The sequence below is a fragment of the Ranitomeya variabilis genome, chromosome 4, assembly GCF_051348905.1.
Source record: "Ranitomeya variabilis isolate aRanVar5 chromosome 4, aRanVar5.hap1, whole genome shotgun sequence".
NCBI lineage: Eukaryota > Metazoa > Chordata > Amphibia > Anura > Dendrobatidae > Ranitomeya > Ranitomeya variabilis.
Window position 1 is genome coordinate 25,283,275 of NC_135235.1, and position 22,099 is coordinate 25,305,373.

General features: G+C 44.4%; 1 protein-coding gene across 2 annotated transcripts in view; it reads right to left on the reverse strand.

Annotated features, from left to right (window-relative positions):
* The window catches only part of RBP5 (retinol binding protein 5), a 47,340-nt gene extending 27,302 nt beyond the window's left edge, over positions 1–20,038 (reverse strand). Inside the window, exons 1-2 of one of the 2 annotated variants that reach the window (XM_077257025.1) lie at positions 20,024–20,038; positions 6,166–6,344 (exon numbers count right to left, since the gene is read on the reverse strand). In XM_077257025.1, coding sequence (XP_077113140.1) covers positions 6,166–6,270 — 105 coding nt within the window. In that variant the 5' untranslated portion in view covers positions 6,271–6,344; positions 20,024–20,038. Of the gene's footprint in view, positions 1–6,165; positions 6,345–7,798; positions 7,948–20,023 lie in introns of those variants that run through there. The other variant, XM_077257024.1, reaches the window with a different exon arrangement.
* Between the last annotated feature and the right edge of the window lie 2,061 nt (positions 20,039–22,099).

Below are 22,099 nucleotides of genomic sequence, written 5' to 3' on the forward strand. Positions count from 1 at the left end.
AGGGAGACGGTGAGTATTTTCAGAACAGCGGGGGGGCGCACAGGGGGTGGGGGGGCGGCGGACATATAGATCTTTATTTTAAACACTATTATTCATATTTTCTCTGCAGCAAACGCTGCTGCAGGGAACATATGAATCGCGGCTTCAGCACCATGTGGGGGGGACAGCGCTTACTGTAGCGCTGTCTCCTGCACGCACACGGACCCCAGACGGAGAACGTCCGTGTGAGGTCCGTGTTTTACACGGACCCATTGACTCTATTGGGTCCGTGTAATCCGTGCGCTCCCACGAACACTGACATGTCTCCGTGTTTGGCACACGGAGACACGGTCCGCAAAAAATCAATGACATCTGAACAGATGCATTGATTTTTATGGGTCTACGTGTGTCAGTGTCTCCGGTATGTGAGGAAACTGTCACCTCACGTACCGGAGCCACTGACGTGTGAAACCGGCCTTATACAGATACATATATTGCAAAGTGCCAACATGGCAACTTAACCTGACTACTGAGGTTTTAGATTAGAAAAAGAACTCATATATTAGAATACTATAAAGTCTATAGCAAAGAGCTTGTAAGCGCTGCCCTCCAAGCCTATGATACTGTGGCACCCCAGGAGTCCGATGCCATAGTGGCAATGCCTCCCTCACAGGGGATAATGCCATGCCTGGAAGCAAGAAGGGATCCCCCTAACAGGTAACACTAGCATGCAACACTTTCCTGACTCCAGACCAGAAGGGGGAGCTCTAAACCCGGTTTCAGGGGAGCTTCGCTAATAAGGTCTGGTCTGGAGGCTGGGTTAGTCAGTGAGTGTGAGACAGTGAAGGAAGAGGAAGCAAGCAAACTAGAGAGCCCGGAGTTACCATGAGGGAGTGACACCTGGACAAGGCTCAAGCTGCCTGCCATGCGGGTAGTTTTCCACCAAAAGGACAGACTGAGAGGGGCTTGAAGAGAGCTTAAGGCAGCAAGAACCTAAAGAACAGAGCAGTAGGGAGGCTTCCAACCCCACCTGGCTAGGGGGATTCTGAATTGCTTCCAGGCTCCCCAGATTTCCAATACCACCTGTACCTGTGTTCCGGACTGCACCTACAATTAAAGATAAAGAAGCTACAGTCCATGTGTCCTCCAATCATTCCTGCACTACAACCACCATCATCACCTTTAACACCATCACTGCCCTGGGGTGTAGCTCTACCTGTGGAGAGCTGTAACAACACTGCTGCATCACCATCAGCCCCAGTGGTCTCATCAAGCAGCGTAGGCTAACATCTCTTATTTGTTGAATACCACAGGTGGTGTCGCGAACACTAACTTTTACAAACTTTATTTCCCTTTTATTTGACGCCCAGGGGTACGGACCGTGTCACTGCTGCCGTAGCATATCCCCTTTAAGAACTGGCCCGGTACCGTGTATCCCCACAGCCCTGGCGGACGCTCCGATACTAGACACTGATTGCAGTGGAGGTCTGTAAACTAAAATTGTAAAGTTGTTTGTTTTTACAACCTCTTTGCAATTGTAACGCTTTATCATGATGAGAATAACCCTTTAAGTCAGGAATGTCAAATTCAAATACACAGAGGCCAAAATAAAAATCGAGGGCCAATCTTGATATTTATTAAGGCTACAATTGAGGAAGTTTTTCCTTATCATCAAATAAAATGATTAACTTTTTTATATGGAATCAAACTTTAAAGAGGTTGTAACATGAACAAAGTATATTTCAATTAGTAGATCTTAAAATAAAATAGTAGAATAATATGATATGTTATGTAAGAGCAGTAGATAGCAGATGGCCCAATGGGCTAATTCAAATTTCAAATAACAAAGGATAAAAAACCTTGAATAAAACAGATAATAAAGTATGATACAAAAAAGTGCCCCCAAACACAGTATGACACCCCCACAGTGAATTCCTCACCCGTACCCTCCATACGCATGGAATGATGAACCTACTATACCCCCTCCCTCAATCCTCCCGAAAAAGAATGATAACCCCATCCACACTATGATTCTCCAACTGTAAACCGAACACAGCTCTTCTTACAGTATAATCGCCACAAAAAGTGCTCCATGCAGTATAATGGGCCTAACATAGTCCTCTATATAGTATAATGGTACCCTGCATTGCCTTTCATATAGTATAATGGGCCCAAATACTGCTCCATACAGTATAATGGGCCCACACAGTGCTCCTTACAGTATAATGGTAACAAAAAGTTCTCCATACAGTATAATGGCCCCATATATTGCTCCATACAGTATGATGGCCCCACATAGTGCTCCACGCAGTATAACAGGCCTAACATAGTCCTCCATATAGTATAATGGTGCCCTGCATTGCCTTTCATATAGTATAATGGGCCCAAATACTGCTCCATACAGTATAATGGCCCCACATACTGCACCATATAGTATAATGGCCTCACATAGTGCTCCATACAGTATAATGGCCCTACATAGTGCTCCATACAGTATAAAGACCTCATATAGTGCTCCATACAGTATAATGGCTTCACATAGTGCTCCATACAGTACAATGGCCTCATATAGTGTTACATACAGTACAATAGCCTCACACAGTGCGCCATACAGTATAATGGCCTCACATAGTGCTCTATACAGTACAATGGCCTTATATAGTGCTCCATGCAGTATAAAGGCCTAACATAGTGTTCCATACCGTATAATGTCCCCACATAGTGTTCCATACAGTATAATGTCCCCACATAGTGCTCCATACAGTATAATGCCCCCACATAGTGCTCCATACAGTATAATGGCCTCATATAGTGCTACATACAGTATAATGGCTTGACATAGTCCTCCATACAGTATAATGGCCTCACATAGTCCTCCATATAGTATAATGGCCTCAAATAGTTCTCCATACAGTATAATAGCCTCTTATAGTGCTCCATAGAGTACAATGGCCTCATATAGTTCTCCATATAGTATAATAGCCTCTTATCGTGCTCCATAGAGTACAATGGCCTCATATAGTTCTCCATACAGTATAATGGCCTCATATTGTTCTCCATACAGTAAATGGCCACACATAATGCTCCATACAGTACAATGGCCTCACATAGTGCTTCATATAGTATAATGGCCTCATATAGTTCTCCATACAGTATAATAGCCTCTTATAGTGCTCCATACAGTATAATGGCCCCACATAGTGCTCCATACCATGTAATGGCCTCATATAGTACTCCATACAGTACAATGGCCTCACATAGTGCTCCATAGAGTACAATGGCCTCACGTAGTGCTCCATACAGTACAATGGCCTCACATAGTGCTCCATCCATGCTTTTGTACTGATTACAGATATGGATATGACTAAGAACACTTTTTTTTCGAAACACTTAATCCTTCACTCACTATTTTAACAGCCTGTTTTTAAAGGAATTGCAATAAAATAAAGTTTTAACGTTCACCCATTAACCTGATTTTGGATATCTATTGCTGGAACTTTTTTGTTTGATAGTGTTCCGTACAGTACAATGGCCTCATATAGTGCTCCATACAGTACAATGGACTTATATAGTACTCCATACAGTACAATGGCCTCATATAGTGCTCCATACAGTACAATGGACTTATATAGTACTCCATACAGTACAATGGCCTCATATAGTGCTCCATACAGTACAATGGACTTATATAGTACTCCATACAGCACAATGGCCTCATATAGTGCTCCATACAGTAAAATGGCCTCACATAGTGCTCCATACCATATAATGGCCTCATATAGTACTCCATACAGTACAATGGCCTCACATAGTGCTTCATAGAGTACAATGGCCTCATATAGTGCTCCATACAGTACAATGGCCTCATATAGTACTCCATACAGCACAATGGCCTCATATAGTGCTCCATACAGTAAAATGGCCTCACATAGTGCTCCATACCATATAATGGCCCCTTATAGTGCTCCATACAGTATAATGACCTCATATAGTGCTCCATACCATATAATGGCCCCCTATAGTGCTCCATACAGTACAATGGCCTCATATAGTGCTCCGTACAGTATAATTAATTTTTTTTAAAAACCTCACCTCTGCCCGTTGCCCTGCTGCTCCGGTCTCTTCAGATCCTCTGCACATCTCAGTACAGTCGGCGCGTTGTAATGACATCATCGCGCCCGCTGCTCTGAGACCTCAGACGCAGATGGGGAATGATTGGACAGGCAACTGTTTTGAGTGTTAAACTTCCAGTGATTTCTTTTAGTTTCTAGGGTGTGTTGATTATTAGTGATAAGTTCCCTGGGGGTCTGGAGTGTGCATGTTATCAGTGAGATGTTCCCTGGTGGTAAAGGGTGTGCATGTTATCAGTGATAAGATCCCTGGTGGTCTGGGGTGTGCATGTTATCAGTGATAAGATCCCTGGTGGTCTGAAGTGTGCATGCTATCAGTGATAAGATCCCTGGTGGTTTGGGGTGTGCATGTTATCAGTGATGAGATCCCTGGTAGTCTGGGGTGTGCATGTTATCAGTGATAAGATCCCTGGTGGTCTGAGGTGTGCATGTTATCAGTGATAAGATCCCTGGTGGACTGAGGTGTGCATGTTATCAGTGATAAGATCCCTGGTGGACTGAGGTGTGCATGTTATCAGTGATAAGATCCCTGGTGGACTGAGGTGTGCATGTTATCAGTGATAAGATCCCTGGTGGTCTGGGGTGTGCATATTATCAGTGATAAGATCCCTGGTGGTCTGGGGTGTGCATGTTATCAGTGATAAGATCCCTGGTGGTCTGAGGTGTGCATGTTATCAGTGATAAGATCCCTGGTGGTCTGGGGTGTGCATGTTATCAGTGATAAGATCCCTGGTAGTCTGAGGTGTGCATGGTATCAGTGATAAGATCCCTGGTGGTCTGGGGTGTGCATGTTATCAGTAATAAGATCCCTGGTGGTCTGAGGTGTGCATGTTATCAGTGATAAGATCCCTGGTGGACTGAGGTGTGCATGTTATCAGTGATAAGATCCCTGGTGGTCTGGGGTGTGCATATTATCAGTGATAAGATCCCAGGTGGTCTGAGGTGTGCATGTTATCAGTGATAAGATCCCTGGTGGTCTGGGGTGTGCATGTTATCAGTGATAAGATCCCTGGTAGTCTGAGGTGTGCATGGTATCAGTGATAAGATCCCTGGTGGTCTGGGGTGTGCATGTTATCAGTGATAAGATCCCTGGTGGTCTGAGGTGTGCATGTTATCAGTGATAAGATCCCTGGTGGACTGAGGTGTGCATGTTATCAGTGATAAGATCCCTGGTGGTCTGGGGTGTGCATATTATCAGTGATAAGATCCCAGGTGGTCTGAGGTGTGCATGATATCAGTGATAAGATCCCTGGTGGTCTAAGGTGTGCATGTTATCAGTGATAAGATCCCTGGTGGACTGAGGTGTGCATGTTATCAGTGATAAGATCCCTGGTGGACTGAGGTGTGCATGTTATCAGTGATAAGATCCCAGGTGGTCTGAGGTGTGCATGTTATCAGTGATAAGATCCCTGGTGGACTGAGGTGTGCATGTTATCAGTGATAAGATCCCTGGTGGTCTGGGGTGTGCATGATATCAGTGATAAGATCCCTGGTGGTCTAAGGTGTGCATGTTATCAGTGATAAGATCCCTGGTGGACTGAGGTGTGTATGTTATCAGTGATAAGATCCCTGGTGGTCTGGGGTGTGCATGATATCAGTGATAAGATCCCTGGTGGACTGAGGTGTGCATGTTATCAGTGATAAGATCCCTGGTAGTCTGGGGTGTGCATGTTATCAGTGATAAGATCCCTGGTAGTCTGGGGTGTGCATGTTGTCAGTGATAAGATCCCTGGTGGTCTGGGGTGTGCATGTTATCAGTGATAAGATCCCTGGTGGTCTGGGGTGTGTATGTTATCAGTGATAAGATCCCTGGTGGTCTGGAGTGTGCCTGTTGTCAGTGATAAGATCCCTGGTAGTCTGTGGTGGTGATACCCGGAGTCAGTGAAGGGTTATAGTCTTCTACTGAACTTGCTGCTGGGTTTCTCTTCTCAGGAAACCACTTTATTTTCCCCAAAACTAAACTTTCCCATCTGTGCACTGGGAGTGTTTAGACTGCTGTACACTGTGCTCATGAAACGTTGCGCCTTGGTCGCTCATTTTCCGCACACATTTATACCTTGCAGATCCGACCATCGATGACTCCCAGGTCTTCTTCAAATTCTTCACCCAAAGTGAAATCCATGATGTAATTCCGGAAGGTGCTGAGTGTCCGGATTATCATGTGGTTCCCATCCACTATAAACTCCTTCTCTGGGCGCAGAAGTACAACGATCTTCCGCAAAGCCAAATTCAGATCTAGAAGAATGACGTAACCCAGTATTATTACCTCCTACCTTATTACACCAGTATTATCACTTGTCACATTATACCTGTTACGACTCTGTTTTCAGGTGTCCCGGGACCAGGGGCTCCTTCCCTGTCCCTAACGCTAAGGAGCACCCTAAATTGCCCTGTTCTGTGGATTACTTCTGATGGTGAAGGCGCCGGGGCCACGTACCTTGCTTTAGCTCCTGAATCTGCTTCAGTCTGTATCCTTCCCCCACCCAGGGATGAGGGGAGTAGTAGTGTACTGTAATACACCAACCAGACTAACAAGGTAATACGAACGGGGTAACGAAAAATACCAAAAATAAAACTCACACAAACAACAGAGGAATGCACCGGGGAGTGGAGGATGGGGTAAAACCAAATGAGAAGAAAGGGAAATATCACACAACCAAAACCTAGCAGCAGTCAAGATAAATCCACCAAACACCTTCCCCAATAACCACCAACAACAACCACCAGCCATGCAGCAAAAGCTAGCTCTGACAATGAGTGCTAGCCTGGACCCTGGAGCTCTCAACTAAGCAGACTAACTCCTGCACTGCTAAAAGAATCCTGCACCATTAATATAAAGGTGAAGTGCTTCTAGTCAGTGCAGGAGTAGGAGAAATCAGACGCTGCAGTTTCCTGGCTCTTCTCTATCGCTTAAACCCGGTACAATACTAGAATTATTTTCACCCATTACATTATACCAGTATTATTATCTCCCATCACATTATACCAATATTATTATCTCCCATCACATTATACCAATATTATCTCCCATCACATTATACCAGTATTATTATCTCCCATCACATTATACCAATATTATCTCCCATCACATTATACCAGTATTATTATCTCCCATCACATTATACCAATATTATCTCCCATCACATTATACCAGTATTATTATCTCCCATCACATTATACCAGTATTATCACTCATCACATTATACCAGTATTGTCATCTCCCATCATATTATACTAATATTATCTCCCATCACATTATACCAGTATTATTATCACCCGTCACATTATACCAGTACTATTATCACCCATCACATTATACCAGTATTATCACTCATCACATTATACCAGTATTATTATCACTCATCACATTATACCAGTATTATCACCCATCACATTATACCAGTACTATTATCTCCCATCACATTATACCAATATTATCTCCCATCACATTATACCAGTAGTATTATCTCCCATCACATTATACCAGTATTATTATCACCCACCACATTATACCAGTATTATTATCACTCATCACATTATACCAGTATTATCACCCATCACATTATACCAGTACTATTATCACCCGTGACAATATACGTTATAACAGTACGGTTGGCAGTGGGGGGTGCTATCCTTATTGTTGCCCCTCTTGTTTCTTTTCCATCCTCCACTAAGTGCTGATTTCTTACTTAAAGCTTTCAGATATTCCTCCAGGTTTTCCTGTGACACGAGCTCGTACTTTCCATTGAGCGCGGCGGCCATGCTGGTATATAGCGCTGTGATTCTCACTGATCCTTCATGTTACTTTCCTCTTCGCCACTTCTCCCTGATGTGTCTCCCTTTAATGTCCAGACTAATCCCCATTATATCTCAGCCAGGCCCACATAGAAATATAATCCCAGATTACGCCATACCCCAGCATTAACCTCTAGTGTGCCAGGAGCAGGAGAGGCTGGTGATCACTGCACTCCACTGCTGTGTGATTGGGAGAGGAGAGCACCAGGGGGACTGGTTAGGAACACACAGGTGTTGGAATGTTGGAGACGGTGTGAAAAAATTGCAACAACACAAAGGGCAGGATTCATTATTGCTTTTGTGCCTTTTTTGTGTCGTTTTTGGTGTTTTTCACCTATTTTTCATTTGCGCCTTTTTTTTTAATTTGCTCCTTTTTTTACTTCTATTTTATATGTGTTCTCCTGTTTTCCTTTAAGGGCCACTATGTATCACCCCCTCCTGGTCTGCAGACGTTTATCTGTCTTGCACTTGTCATGTTTGACTTGTTGGGCGGAACGGCCGATTGTTACATGTATTCATGTTATAACTTGTTTGTCTGCACTTTGCATTGTGTGAATCTATTTGTGGTGTAACTGTGATTCTTACACAGAGCAGGTGTGTGGAGGAAAATGCCAACACTGCGGTTGGCCATATACTCAGGAATTAAAGGGGTTATTCCCATCTTTATAAGTGGATATTGTCAGATAGTGCTCGGAAAGTAAAGCAAATTTGCAATTTACTGCATGTTCAAATTTTCAGTCGTTCTTGAGATATTAACATTTTTCTTGTGCTTATAACTCATTGCTTTGGAGTCCGACCACCTCTGCTAGAAAGCAGAACATGTGCATTGCTCAAACTCTTACAAACTCTTTTTATAGAGCTAGTAAGTGCTGTTTTGAAGCTGCCAGGATCGCTTTAGCCCCCTGTTACCTCCTAATCCCAGCCAGCTTCAACGCAGCCCTTACAAGCTAGACAGCAGAGGTGGTCGGTCTCCTAGGCAATCAGTTGTAAACAAGAGAAATGTGTTAATATCTCAAGAACTGATGAACATTTTAACACGCAGTAAATTACAAAAGTTCTTGTTTTTACAAGCTCTGTCCGACAGTATCCGTCTATGAAAATGGGATTAACCCTTTAAGTGTTTTTGCTGACAGAAGTGAAGATGGGCGGGTCGCACACATCTATAATCCCTGTTGTAGATTTTTGAGGGTCCTAGCTATCTGTGCTCATGGACTGTCTAAGGCGAGTGGGCAGAGTCCAGTGCTTCTACAAGTGACTGCAACTTAGAAAAAGGGGAACGGGCATATTTCGCATTGCTATGGCATCGCAGATTATGTGGAGTTTGCCTCTGCGAGCTGTTCCTTGCAGATAAAATATATAGGGAATGGAGGAGTCACGGCCTGCAAGAACCACAGTATGAGCTGTCAATCAAGGAAAAAAAAGGGTGGAGATGGAGAATGAATAGCTAGAAAGGTGAACTAATCTGCTTGGCCACGCCCAGGTTGCACCAAACACTTCATTTGCATATCTGAATATCAGAACAATTTCTGGCAAGCACTGCAGAGAATTTGGACCTAAACTTGACTTTAATGAACAGTCAAAGACTATAGTCATAGCCAAAGATGAGGGCAGAGGAATTAGGCTATGTGCACACGATGCGGATTCAGTGCGGATCCGCAGTGGATTTTTCCGCACAGAAACGCTGCAGATTCGCACTGTGATGTACAGTACAATGTAAATCAATGTGAAGAAAAAAAAAGCTATGCAGATGGTGCGGAAAAATCCGCGCGGAATCGCTGCGGATTTAAAAGAAGTGCATGTCACTTCTTTTGTGTGGATCTGCAGTGTTTCGGCACCCCTCCATAATAGAAATCCGCAGTGGTAAAATCCGCAGAAAATCTGCGCAAAATCCGCATCAATTCCACATAAAAACCGCACAAAATCCGCAGAAAATCCGTGGCAAATCTGCACCTGCGGTTTTTGCCAGGAGATGCGGATTTTGTGCAGAAAATTCTGCACCCCATTCCGCAATGTGTGCACATAGCCTTAAAATGCATGACAGTCGGATCAGGTTTATCTGTAAGCTGGAAATCCATTGTTCTGCATGGGAACTGTGTACAAAATCCGGAGATTTTAAAACAAAAGTTGTTACTATTTTTCATTCTTCTTGCAGTTCCATCCAATCCATGATGACGGTCAGGAGGAGTCTGGATGCCTCCTATATGCGCCTGTTGCACTGAACGCTGTTTAACTTACGCTCCTGTACTCCTTGTCACTTATTTCAGTCTTTGGGATGGGATCTGGGAATGTCTCCAGCCTGCGGCTCGGCGGATGCTGCGGGATTCATCCACACCGGAGTCTTAGGAGATCTGTGTCATTATCTCTTGTATGAGTTGCTGATGAGATCGGGATAATGACATTATCCTACAGGTTCTGTCTGTAAATCGCATATTATTAGGGGTTCACAGAGTTCACTGGTGCTGCTGACCCACTGCAATACTGTCAGTAACAGGGGCTGACTGGCCCAGGTGGAAAAGAGGCAAATGCCCCCCGGGCCACTCCCCCAGCAGCTGTTCAGGGCTGGCCGGCTGCCTGGTGGTGGCTACAGCCGCACAGCAAATTGTGCGCAGCCATGTCCGCTGTACTGTGATGCGGTCGGCAGCAGACACAGCCGCATCACAGTTAGTGCACACGTCTGCGCTGGGGCCAGGAGCTATGCTTGGCTGTGACCTTGATGGCTGGACAGCTTCTGCTCCCTTCATGTTCTCTATACTTCCAGGTTAGGTGTCGAACATACGCGATGGCATCATCACGCACGCGCCGACATGTCCCGAAAGCTAGAACCAGAGAGGTGCTGCAGGGGAGCGATTGATGAGGTAAGTATGAAAAACTTTTTTGTTTTCTTTATAAAATAAATGTAATGGTGGGTAACTGCAAGTGATTAAGTGGGGGGGATGTAAGGAGACTGCACATAATGGAGTGAGGGGGTAATTGGGACTGCATATGATGAATTGGGGGTTAAGGGGGACTGCACATGATGAAGTGGGGGGTAAGGTGAACTACACATGAATTGGGGGGTAATGGGGACTGCACGTGATAAAGTGAGGGGTAAGATGGACTGCACTTGAAGTGGGGGGTAAGGGTGACTGCACATGATGAAGTGGGTGGGTAATGGGGACTGCACATGATGAAGTGGGGGGAAGGGGACTGCAAGACTGCACATGATGAAGTGTGCCTGAGGTGGGACTGCTCATGATTAAATGGAAGGGGGATAGGGGGCTGCAAATGATGAAGGGGCACTGCAAGTGAAGCGAGGGGGTGATAGGGGACTGCAATGAATGAAGTAAGGGGACTTCAAATTAAAGTGGGGGGACTGCAAATGATGAATTCAGTGTGAGGGACAGGGGACAGCAATTTAATTGAAGGTGGGGGTGGGGAGAGCAAATTATCATTGAAGAGGGGGTGGGGAGAGCAAATGATGATCTTGGGGAAGAACAAATAATGAATTTTAAGGGTGGGGGAGTAAATGATGTATTGAATGTGGGGTAGAGCAGTTGATAATGAATAGAGGGTGGGAGAGAAAGACATGACAATGAATTGGGGTGGGAGGGGCATGTAACTATAATGAATCGGGGTTAGGGTTAGAGTGGTAGGTACATAGTGGGGGCGTTGAGGATGAAGTGACTGGTAATGAATTGGGGGAAAGAGTACAGGTGCTAATTAATTTATATATTAAATGGTGAAAGTGGCTATTTATAGTTAGTGGGTGCACAGTGGTGGATTATAATTTATATTTGGAATGGTGGGTTAATAATAATAAATAATAATTATAATTTATTTCTATATTGCCAACATATTCCGCAACACTTTAGAGGGGATTTTACAGACAATGGACATTAAGCATAACAATAAACACATAGGTCAACAGATACCAAAAGGAATGAGGGCCCTTCTCGCAAGCTTACAATCTATGAGGTTGCATAATAACCAATTACAGGTCCTTCTCAAAAAATTAGCATATAGTGTTAAATTTCATTATTTACCATAATGTAATGATTACAATTAAACTTTCATATATTATAGATTCATTATCCACCAACTGAAATTTGTCAGGTCTTTTATTGTTTTAATACTGATGATTTTGGCATACAACTCCTGATAACCCAAAAAACCTGTCTCAATAAATTAGCATATTTCACCCGTCCAATCAAATAAAAGTGTTTTTTAATAACAAACAAAAAAAACATCAAATAATAATGTTCAGTTATGCACTCAATACTTGGTCGGGAATCCTTTGGCAGAAATGACTGCTTCAATGCGGCGTGGCATGGAGGCAATCAGCCTGTGACACTGCTGAGATGTTATGGAGGCCCAGGATGCTTCAATAGCGGCCTTAAGCTCATCCAGAGTGTTGGGTCTTGCGTCTCTCAACTTTCTCTTCACAATATCCCACAGATTCTCTATGGGGTTCAGGCCAGGAGAGTTGGCAGGCCAATTGAGCACAGTAATACCATGGTCAGTAAACCATTTACCAGTGGTTTTGGCACTGTGAGCAGGTGCCAGGAAGCATGAAGTGCTCCAAAATCTCCTGATAGCTAGCTGCATTGACCCTGCCCTTGATGAAACACAGTGGACCAACACCAGCAGCTGACATGGCACCCCACACCATCACTGACTGTGGGTACTTGACACTGGACTTCAGGCATTTTGGCATTTCCTTCTCCCCAGTCTTCCTCCAGACTCTGGCACCTTGATTTCCGAATGACATGCAAAATTTGCTTTCATCAGAAAAAAGTACTTGGGACCACTTAGCAACAGTCCAGTGCTGCTTCTCTGTAGCCCAGGTCAGGCGCTTCTGCCGTTTATGGTTCAAAAGTGGCTTTACCTGGGGAATGCGGCACCTGTAGCCCATTTCCTGCACACGCCTGTGCACGGTGGCTCTGGATGTTTCCACACCAGACTCAGTCCACTGCTTCCTCAGGTTCCCCAAGGTCTGGAATCGGTCCTTCTCCACAATCTTCCTCAGGGTCCGGTCACCTCTTCTCGTTGTACAGCGTTTTCTGCCACATTGTTTCCTTCCAACAGACTTACCATTGAGGTGCCTTGATACAGCACTCTGGGAACAGCCTATTTGTTGAGAAATTTCTTTCTGGGTCTTACCCTCTTGCTTGAGGGTGTCAATGATGGCCTTCTTGACATCTGTCAGGTCGCTAGTCTTACCCATGATGGGGGTTTTGAGTAATGAACCAGGCAGGGAGTTTTTAAAAGCCTCAGGTATCTTTTGCATGTGTTTAGAGTTAATTAGTTGATTCAGAAGATTAGGGTAATAGGTCGTTTAGAGAACCTTTTCTTGATATGCTAATTTATTGAGACAGGTTTTTTGGGTTATCAGGAGTTGTAGGCCAAAATCATCAGTATTAAAACAATAAAAGACCTGACAAATTTCAGTTGGTGGATAATGAATCTATAATATATGAAAGTTTAATTGTAATCATTACATTATGGTAAATAATGAAATTTAACACTATATGCTAATTTTTTGAGAAGGACCTGTATATATTGATTGTGGGTGCACCTCTGTATTCAGATGTGTAGTGTAGAAGAAAGGGAAAAAGTGGGGAATGTGCTCTGGAAGCCATGCTCTAGGTAACTGTTATTTTGTGCAGAGACGAGTCCTGGCTGGAAGAAGTGACGGCGGTCTGTGCTGGATGAAAATGAAAAGCAAAGATGAAGGACTTCAGCTAGAGACGTCACTAGTGAGTCAGTGTATTACCTATACACTGACACTATACACTGTATATTATATACAAAGCTCCTGTGTATAATGTCACTGGCAGTGGTGATCACTGTATTACCTGTACACCGACACCTTATACAGATCTCCTGTGTATAATGTCACGAGTGATCACTGTATTATCTTTACACTGACAGTTAATACAGATTTCCTGTATACAATGGCACTTAGCATTATGATTTTTTTAAATTAATTATCAGTATTGTAGTATACAAGTAGTAAAAGGTGTACACTCCCTGACAGGAGTTATGTCGCTTATCCATGTTATGTAAATAAAAGCTTATAACCTGACATTAAATTCATCCATTGGTTGTATAAATTATTCTTTTGAAAGTTGAAACCCTCCAAAATGTGGTTTAGGTTACGAAAATAAATTGGCATCAATGCAGAAATATTGATCAGTTAATGGACACAGAATGGTCAGATTTTAGCAAGACAAAAGTTTTGGCGCCTGGTCATATAATGCACCCAATCCTAGTTTACATCCTCACGTGTGCTCAGTAAATGATCGGTTAATTAGTGTGTGTGTATAAAAAGAAACCCAGCACCCCAGACCTTCACTTGAACTTCAACTTAGGCTCTGACAACATGCCAAAAATCCACCCTGTGACCAAATCCTGGATTATCAAGAGACCAGATCCACTGCAGAGGTGGCGGACACCTTTAATGTGTCTCAGCGTCAAGTACAAAGAATTAAAAAAAGATTTGAAGAGACTGGAGATGTGTTTGATAAGCCCAGGTCCGGCAGACGCCGCAAGACAACTGCTCAGGAGGAATGTTTTTTGGTTAGAAAATCCAAAGCAAGCCCCTCTTCCAATGCAGCAGAGCTTTGTAGGATTCTGTCTCGAAATGGCCTCCATGGTCGTATCAGTGCCCAGAAGCCAGCACTAAACAAAAGGCAAATAAAAAACCGTGTGACATTTGCAAAGCCCCACAGCCTGCTAAACAGATGGACGCTGGAAAAGTGGCAGAAGGTGGATTTCTCTGATGAATCTTCAGTAGAATTACAGCACAGCAGCCGCAAATACTGCAGGAGACCTACTGGAGCAAGTATGGCTCCAAAATACACCCAGAAAACAGTTAAATTTGGTGGTGGAAAGATCATGGTCTGGGGTTACATTCAGTATGGGGGTGTGCAAAACGTTTGCAAGGTGGAAGGCAATATCAATAGCCTAAAATAGCAAGAAGTATTAGCTACCTCTTATATTCCAAAACATAAAAGGGGTCAAATTTTGCAGCAGGATGGTGCTCCATCTCATACATCCATCTCTACAACAAAGTTCCTCCAGGCAAAAAAGATCAAGGTGCTCAAGGACTGGCCAGCCCAGTCACCAGACATGAGCATCATTGAGCATGTTTGGGGTAGGATGAAAGAGGAAGCTTGGAAGACAAAACCAAAGAATCTAGGTGAACTCTGGGAGGCATGTAAGACTGCATTCTTTGCTATTCCTGATGACTTCATTAATAAATTGTATGAATCATTGTTGAACCGCATGGATGCAGTCCTTCAAGCTCATGGAAGTCACACAAAATATTAAATATGACTCTAATAGCACCACAACTTCATTCACCAATGTTATGCAACATATATTTGTATTTTAAGTTATTTGTTTGAATATCACATTACTTTCTGTGGGCGTCAAAACTTTTGTCTTGCCAAAATCTGCCCATTCTGTGTCCATTAACTGATCAATATTTCTGCATTGATGACAATTTATTTTCTTAACCTAAACCACATTTCGGAGGGTTTCAGCTTTCAAAAGAATAATGTATACAACCAATGGATGAATTTAACGTCAGGTTATAAGCTTTTATTTACATAACATGGATAAGCGACATAACTCCTGTCAGGGAGTGTATGGTGGCATCATTGGTCTTTGTATAGAGTGTAGTTTCATGTAGAGGTAATGGTGATATTATAATATGTATTCACTGTGTAGTGGTGATAGTACTAGGCACTGTGTAGCCGTAGTGTTGTATGTATGTTTGTAAGTATGCTCCGTTATGGCACCATATCTAAGCAGTAAGCTTGGTTCTGGTACTGTATCAATGTAGTAATCTAGATTATGGTACCGTATGTATGTCGTAATCTTGGTTCTGCTCCAGTTTCTATGTAGCAGGCTTGGTTCCATGTAGTAGACTTATTAAGCTCGGTTCTGCTCCCATATCTCTGTAGTAAGCTCTGTTCTGCTCCCATTTCTCTGTAGTAAGCTCTGTTCTGCACACATATCTCTGTAGTAAGCTCTGCTCTGTTCCCATATTTCTGGAGTAAGCTCGGTTCTGCTCCCATATCTCTGCAGTAAGCTCGGTTCTGCTCCCATATCTCTGCAGTAAGCTCGGTTCTGCTCCCATATCTCTATAGTAAGCTCTGTTCTGTTCCCTTATCTCTGTAGTAAGCTCGGTTCTGCTCCCATATCTCTGTAGTAAGCTCTGTTCTGCTCACATATCTCTGTAGTAAGCTCCGTTCTGTTCCCATATCTCTGGAGTAAGCTCGATTCTGCTACCATATCTCTGGAGTAAGCTTGGTTCTGCTACCATATCTATGCAGCAAGCTCCATCCTGTTCCCATATCTGTGTACCAGCCTGTTTTTAAAGCCTATTATCTGCTACTTTAATGCAGTGGCCAGATATAAGCAGGGAAAAGGAGGACCACCGCCTTGTGATTGCCCCCCAGGCTGAAAAGTGCCAGCCAGCCCCTGGTCAGTAAGGATAAATAATAACTGTATTTATATAACACTAAGGCTACTTTCACACTAGCGTTAACTGCAATACGTCGCAAATGCGTCGTTTTGCCGAAACTACGCATCCAGCAAAAGTTCTTGCTGGATACGTTTTTTCGTCATAGACTAACATTAGCGACGCATTTGCGACGCATTGCCAAACGGTGCGTCCGTTTTGCGACGCTTGGGCGTGTGGTAGCGGACCGTCGGGAGAAAAAAACGTTACATGTAACGTTTTTTGCTCCCGACGGTCCGCTTTTTCCGACCGCGCATGCGCGGCCGGAACTCCGCCCCCACCTCCCCGCACTTCCCCGCACCTCACAATGGGGCAGCGGATGCGTGGGAAAAATGCATCCGCTGCCCCCGTTGTGCGGCGGAGACCACGCTAGCGTCGGGAACGTCGGCCCGACGCACGGCGACGGGTTGTTCCCGACGCTAGTGTGAAAGTAGCCTAACACATTCATTTACTTTCTGCATTTATCCGCTGACACCACTGTTACCATCTCTGGTTGCTGTCAGAAAGTGAGAACATTGTTTACATCCAAAGAAAGAAAAATAGTAAATATTTGATACTTTGCTCGGCGCTTGTTACAAATGTATCCAATCTGTTCTTCAGAATTTGTTTTAGTCTTTGCCTGATGAAGAGACCTGTGTAGTCTCGCAAGCTTGCAATTTGTTACCATCTTTTCAGTTAGCCATTAAAAGTAATCAACCACTGAGGACTCTCAATTCTAAATATTTTTCTATCTACTGGCTAACACGGTACCAAGATATATTTCTTTCCTGTATCCAATCTGTTGTAATACATCAGCATTATACGGCCATTATGGCCTGATCTTAATGTATCAATGCAGGTAAAACTATCTGACTAAAGTCTAAAGGTACCTTCACACTAAACGATATCGCTAGCGATCCGTGACGTTGCAGCGTCCTGGATAGCGATATCGTTGAGTTTGACAGGCAGCAGCGATCTGGATCCTGCTGTGATATCGCTGGTCGTTGATTAAAGTTCAGAACTTTATTTGGTCGTCAGATCGCCGTGTATCGTCGTGTTTGACACCAAAAGCAACGATGCCAGCGATGTTTTACACTGGTAACCAGGGTAAACATCGGGTTGCTAAGCGCAGGGCCGCGCTTAGTAACCCGATGTTTACCCTGGTTACCAGTGTAAAATGTAAAAAAACAAACACTACATACTCACCTTCGCGTCCCCCGGCGTCCGCTTCCTGCACTGACTGAGCGCCGGCCGTAAAGTGAAAGCACAGCGGTGACGTCACCGCTCTGCTGTTAGGGCCGGCACTCAGTCAGTGCAGGAAGCGGACGCCGGGGGACGCGAAGGTGAGTATGTAGTGTTTGTTTTTTTACATTTTACACTGGTAACCAGGGTAAACATCGGGTTACTAAGCGCGGCCCTGCGCTTAGCAACCCGATGTTTACCCTGGTTACCCAGGGACCTCGGCATCGTTGGTCGCTGGAGAGCGGTCTGTGTGACAGCTCTCCAGCGACCAAACAGCGACGCTGCAGTGATCGGCATCGTTGTCGCTATCGCTGCAGCGTCGCTTAGTGTGAAGGTACCTTTAGCCCTGTGCAGTGTTTCTGTCTCTTAATGTTTACAAAGATGGAGATCTGCACTGTTTTATAGACCTAAGCAATGATGACGGCTATTACTGCTCTCCAGTCCTGGACATAGAGATGTGCACTTGTGCCAGACAATGTGATTAGTGCAGGAAGAGCAGAAATCTGGAGTCTGGACCCTTCATTACATTTTATATCTGGAGCCTCCATGTAGAGAAGAAGAGCAGCTCATCTCTATTGGCGAGGAAGGCATGGTTTTGGTTATGGGAATAAAAAATTATTATTGTATTACAGCGATCAATTCAGGTGCAAAAAAGGTAAAAAGAACACCTGTATAACAGTGACTGCACCAGCAGAATAGTGAGCGCAGCTCTGGGGTATAATACAGGATGTAACTCAGGATCATTAATGTAATGTATGTACACAGTGACTGCACCAGCAGAATAGTGAGTGCAGCTCTGGAGTATAATACAGGATGTAACTCAGGATCAGTAATGTAATGTATGTACACAGTGACTGCACCAGCAGAATAGTGAGTGCAGCTCTGGGGTATAATACAGGATGTAACTCAGGATCAGTAATGTAATGTATGTATACAGTGACTGCACCAGCAGAATAGTGAGTGCAGCTCTGGGGTATAATACAGGATGTAACTGAGGATCAGTAATGTAATGTATGTACACAGTGACTGCACCAGCAGAATAGTGAGTGCAGCTCTGGAGTATAATACAGGATGTAACTCAGGATCAGTAATGTAATGTATGTACACAGTGACTGCACCAGCAGAATAGTGAGTGCAGCTCTGGAGTATAATACAGGATGTAACTCAGGATCAGTAATGTAATGTATGTACACAATGACTGCACCAGCAGAATAGTGAGTGCAGCTCTGGAGTATAATACAGGATGTAACTCAGGATCAGTAATGTAACGTATGTACACAATGACTGCACCAGCAGAATAGTGAGTGCAGCTCTGGAGCATAATACAGGATGTAACTCAGGATCAGTAATGTAACGTATGTACACAATGACTGCACCAGCAGAATAGTGAGTGCAGCTCTGGGGTATAATACAGGATGTAACTCAGGATCAGTAATGTAATGTATGTACACAGTGACTGCACCAGCAGAATAGTGAGTGCAGCTCTGGGTATAATACAGGATGTAACTCAGGATCAGTAATGTAATGTGTGTACACAGTGACTGCACCAGCAGAATAGTGAGTGCAGCTCTGGAGTATAATACAGGATGTAACTCAGGATCAGTAATGTAATGTATGTACACAGTGACTGCACCAGCAGAATAGTGAGTGCAGCTCTGGGGTATAATACAGGATGTAACTGAGGATCAGTAATGTAATGTATGTACACAGTGACTGCACCAGCAGAATAGTGAGTGCAGCTCTGGAGTATAATACAGGATGTAACTCGAGATCAGTAATTTAATGTATGTACACAGTGACTGCACCAGCAGAATAGTGAGTGCAGCTCTGGAGTATAATACAGGATGTAACTCAGGATCAGTAATGTAATGTATGTACACAGTGACTGCAACAGCAGAATAGTGAGTGCAGCTCTGGGGTATAATACAGGATGTAACTGAGGATCAGTAATGTAATGTATGTACACAGTGACTGCACCAGCAGAATAGTGAGTGCAGCTCTGGAGTATAATACAGGATGTAACTCGAGATCAGTAATTTAATGTATGTACATGGAGCGACCCCCAAACACAGGGCAGCGGGGTATTCGGTACCAGGTCCCTCTGTCTCGGTTCTAGGGATGTCACGGTGGCCCGACCCGGTCCGGGGCCCTGCTAAGGGGCGCCTAAATAAAGGTGTAGGTGAGAGTTGGTCAAGTGTTCGTGACGCCACCTGTGGTATTCGGTCAGGGTGACCGACGCTGCTTAGGGGTCCGCTGAGGTGATGGAATGGCAGCTAGATGGTATACCTTCCCACAGGTGAAGTATGTCCCCAGGGCTTCCCTTGATGAATAGATGGTGACAGTGTAGGTCGCAGTAAATAACGAGGACACAGGGTTGCAGTCTCTTTACCTTTTTACTGAAGGCTTCAGCGTCCACAATCCAGAGCACTGCTAACAGGGCTGGCTGAGACCGGCCGGTCCGAAGGCACATCCAGAGTTCCCTTATCCAGGTGGAAATCAGTGCCTACCTACTAGCGCCTGGGTGTTGTAGTACTTCCCTGCTGAGCACCATGGGATAGTCCTCACAACTCTCGTGTATGTTTCTTGTTTCTGTTCTTTCTCCGTCCCCCAGATGGTATGGATAGGACGCACCCGTATGACGGGGTAGGCCTGGAGTTATTTTATAGGGACCCTAGAGACGCCCCTCTCCCACAATTTGCCTCCGTTGTCTTTATTAGGTGTAAAGGTTGGGCAGCCAACTTGGAATTAACTGCCCTGCCGTAGTTCAGAGTAATGCGTAGAGCCTATTACTCCCTCGGTGTTCCGGCCACCGGCTACGCGCCTCAGAAGGATGTTGCCGATCTTGGGGCACGACTCCTCCTGGTATTATCTCCTTTATGCTGTGATCTCGTCTCTCACTTCTCCACAATATACTCCGCTTCTTGTCCTCCCTTAGGAGACTGCCGCTATGTAGTGCAGGCGTAGCTCCGTAACGATCTTTCTGTGCTAGGCCGCTGTCATGATCCCACCCCTGACAGGTCCTCCCTGGAACTCTCCCAGGCTGCTCTCTAGTCTCTTCCCAACTTCCTATCCAACCCCCAGTTTTACCAGAGTGTGAGGAGTGGCCTAATACATAGAACCTTTTGCTCCCCCTGGTGGCCGTAGTGTGAAGTGTAGTGTGTGACTGTGATACCTGGTCAGGTGAACTCCTTTAGTGCCATCAGACGTACCATCACTCCCCCTTGTGGCAGAGCGACAATACTGCAACGACCAGGACTCTGGGGCGCTGCACACACAGTGACTGGACCAGCAGAATATTGAGTCCAGCTCTGGAGGATGATATAAGATATTGTTCAAAACCAGAACAGGATAACAGAATAAACCCAGTCTTGTTGAATCAGGGCCATGGTTTTTCTGCACAAAGAGCAAATCTACCCAATCACTACTGTTTCTATATAAGGTTTTGAGTCCAGAGGGAAAAACAACTAATGAAAATATAGAATTCTGGCTGAAAAGTTGTTGGGAAAAGTGTTTAAAAAGTTTGACTGAGTCATAGGATGAGTCATTTTTTTTTTTTTACATTAAATATTACAATATTTCTTGCCATGAAGTGACATAAGGAGGAGAAAACTGCCTACCGTGTCTAGCGAACTGCACATTATTTGGCGTTCGTCATTTTCACGTCTCCTAGGACCTTCGTGCATAATATTGAGCTCAATAGTAGATGAATATACAGTGAGCTCCCCCTAGTGGTGACTGCAGGCAAGCCGAATCTACATCTATGCAGGGGATTTGGAGCTCTGTATCAGAGAAATGAACTTGTGATTCCCAGGAAGATACATAAGGAAATTAATCTAAACAAAACTTTGGCAACACTTAAAGGATTTAAGGTTATTATATAATTATTATACAATATAATCTGATGCTGGGGCGCACTAAAACCCAGAACAAGCAGCCCAGAGCGGGACATGAGGTACGTTATGTATTTGTTTATGCAGTGATATATCCATCTCCCCGTGTATAATCCTGTCTGGATAACAAGTGAACGTGCTGGGCGTCTCTGCGGTGACAAAGAGTTTGGGATTAGAAATTGATCCCTATTCTCTGTTTTATGCTAATCCCCTCACTACTGGCAGGATCCTGTTACTGAGAACACACAGAAATTACATAAATCCCTTACATAACCTGCCCCACCTGCGAGTAGTGGGTGCCCAGCGGGCAGCATGGCAGGCAGAGACTTGGTATATTACCGTATAGGTTCAGGGCCGGACATATCATTGGTGCAACCTGTGCAGGTACGGGGGGCCCAGGGGGTACGGGGGCCACTACCGCTTCTAAAACAGGAGGAATTGGGCTTTACGATGAACTAGCGGACTGCAAATATTCTGCACAGGGCTCAGTTCTGTCTGTGTCCGCCCCGGTATAGGTCGCAGTATCATCCCATTCCCCACCTATTTTCTCCCAATTTTTAGCACTTTAAAGTATT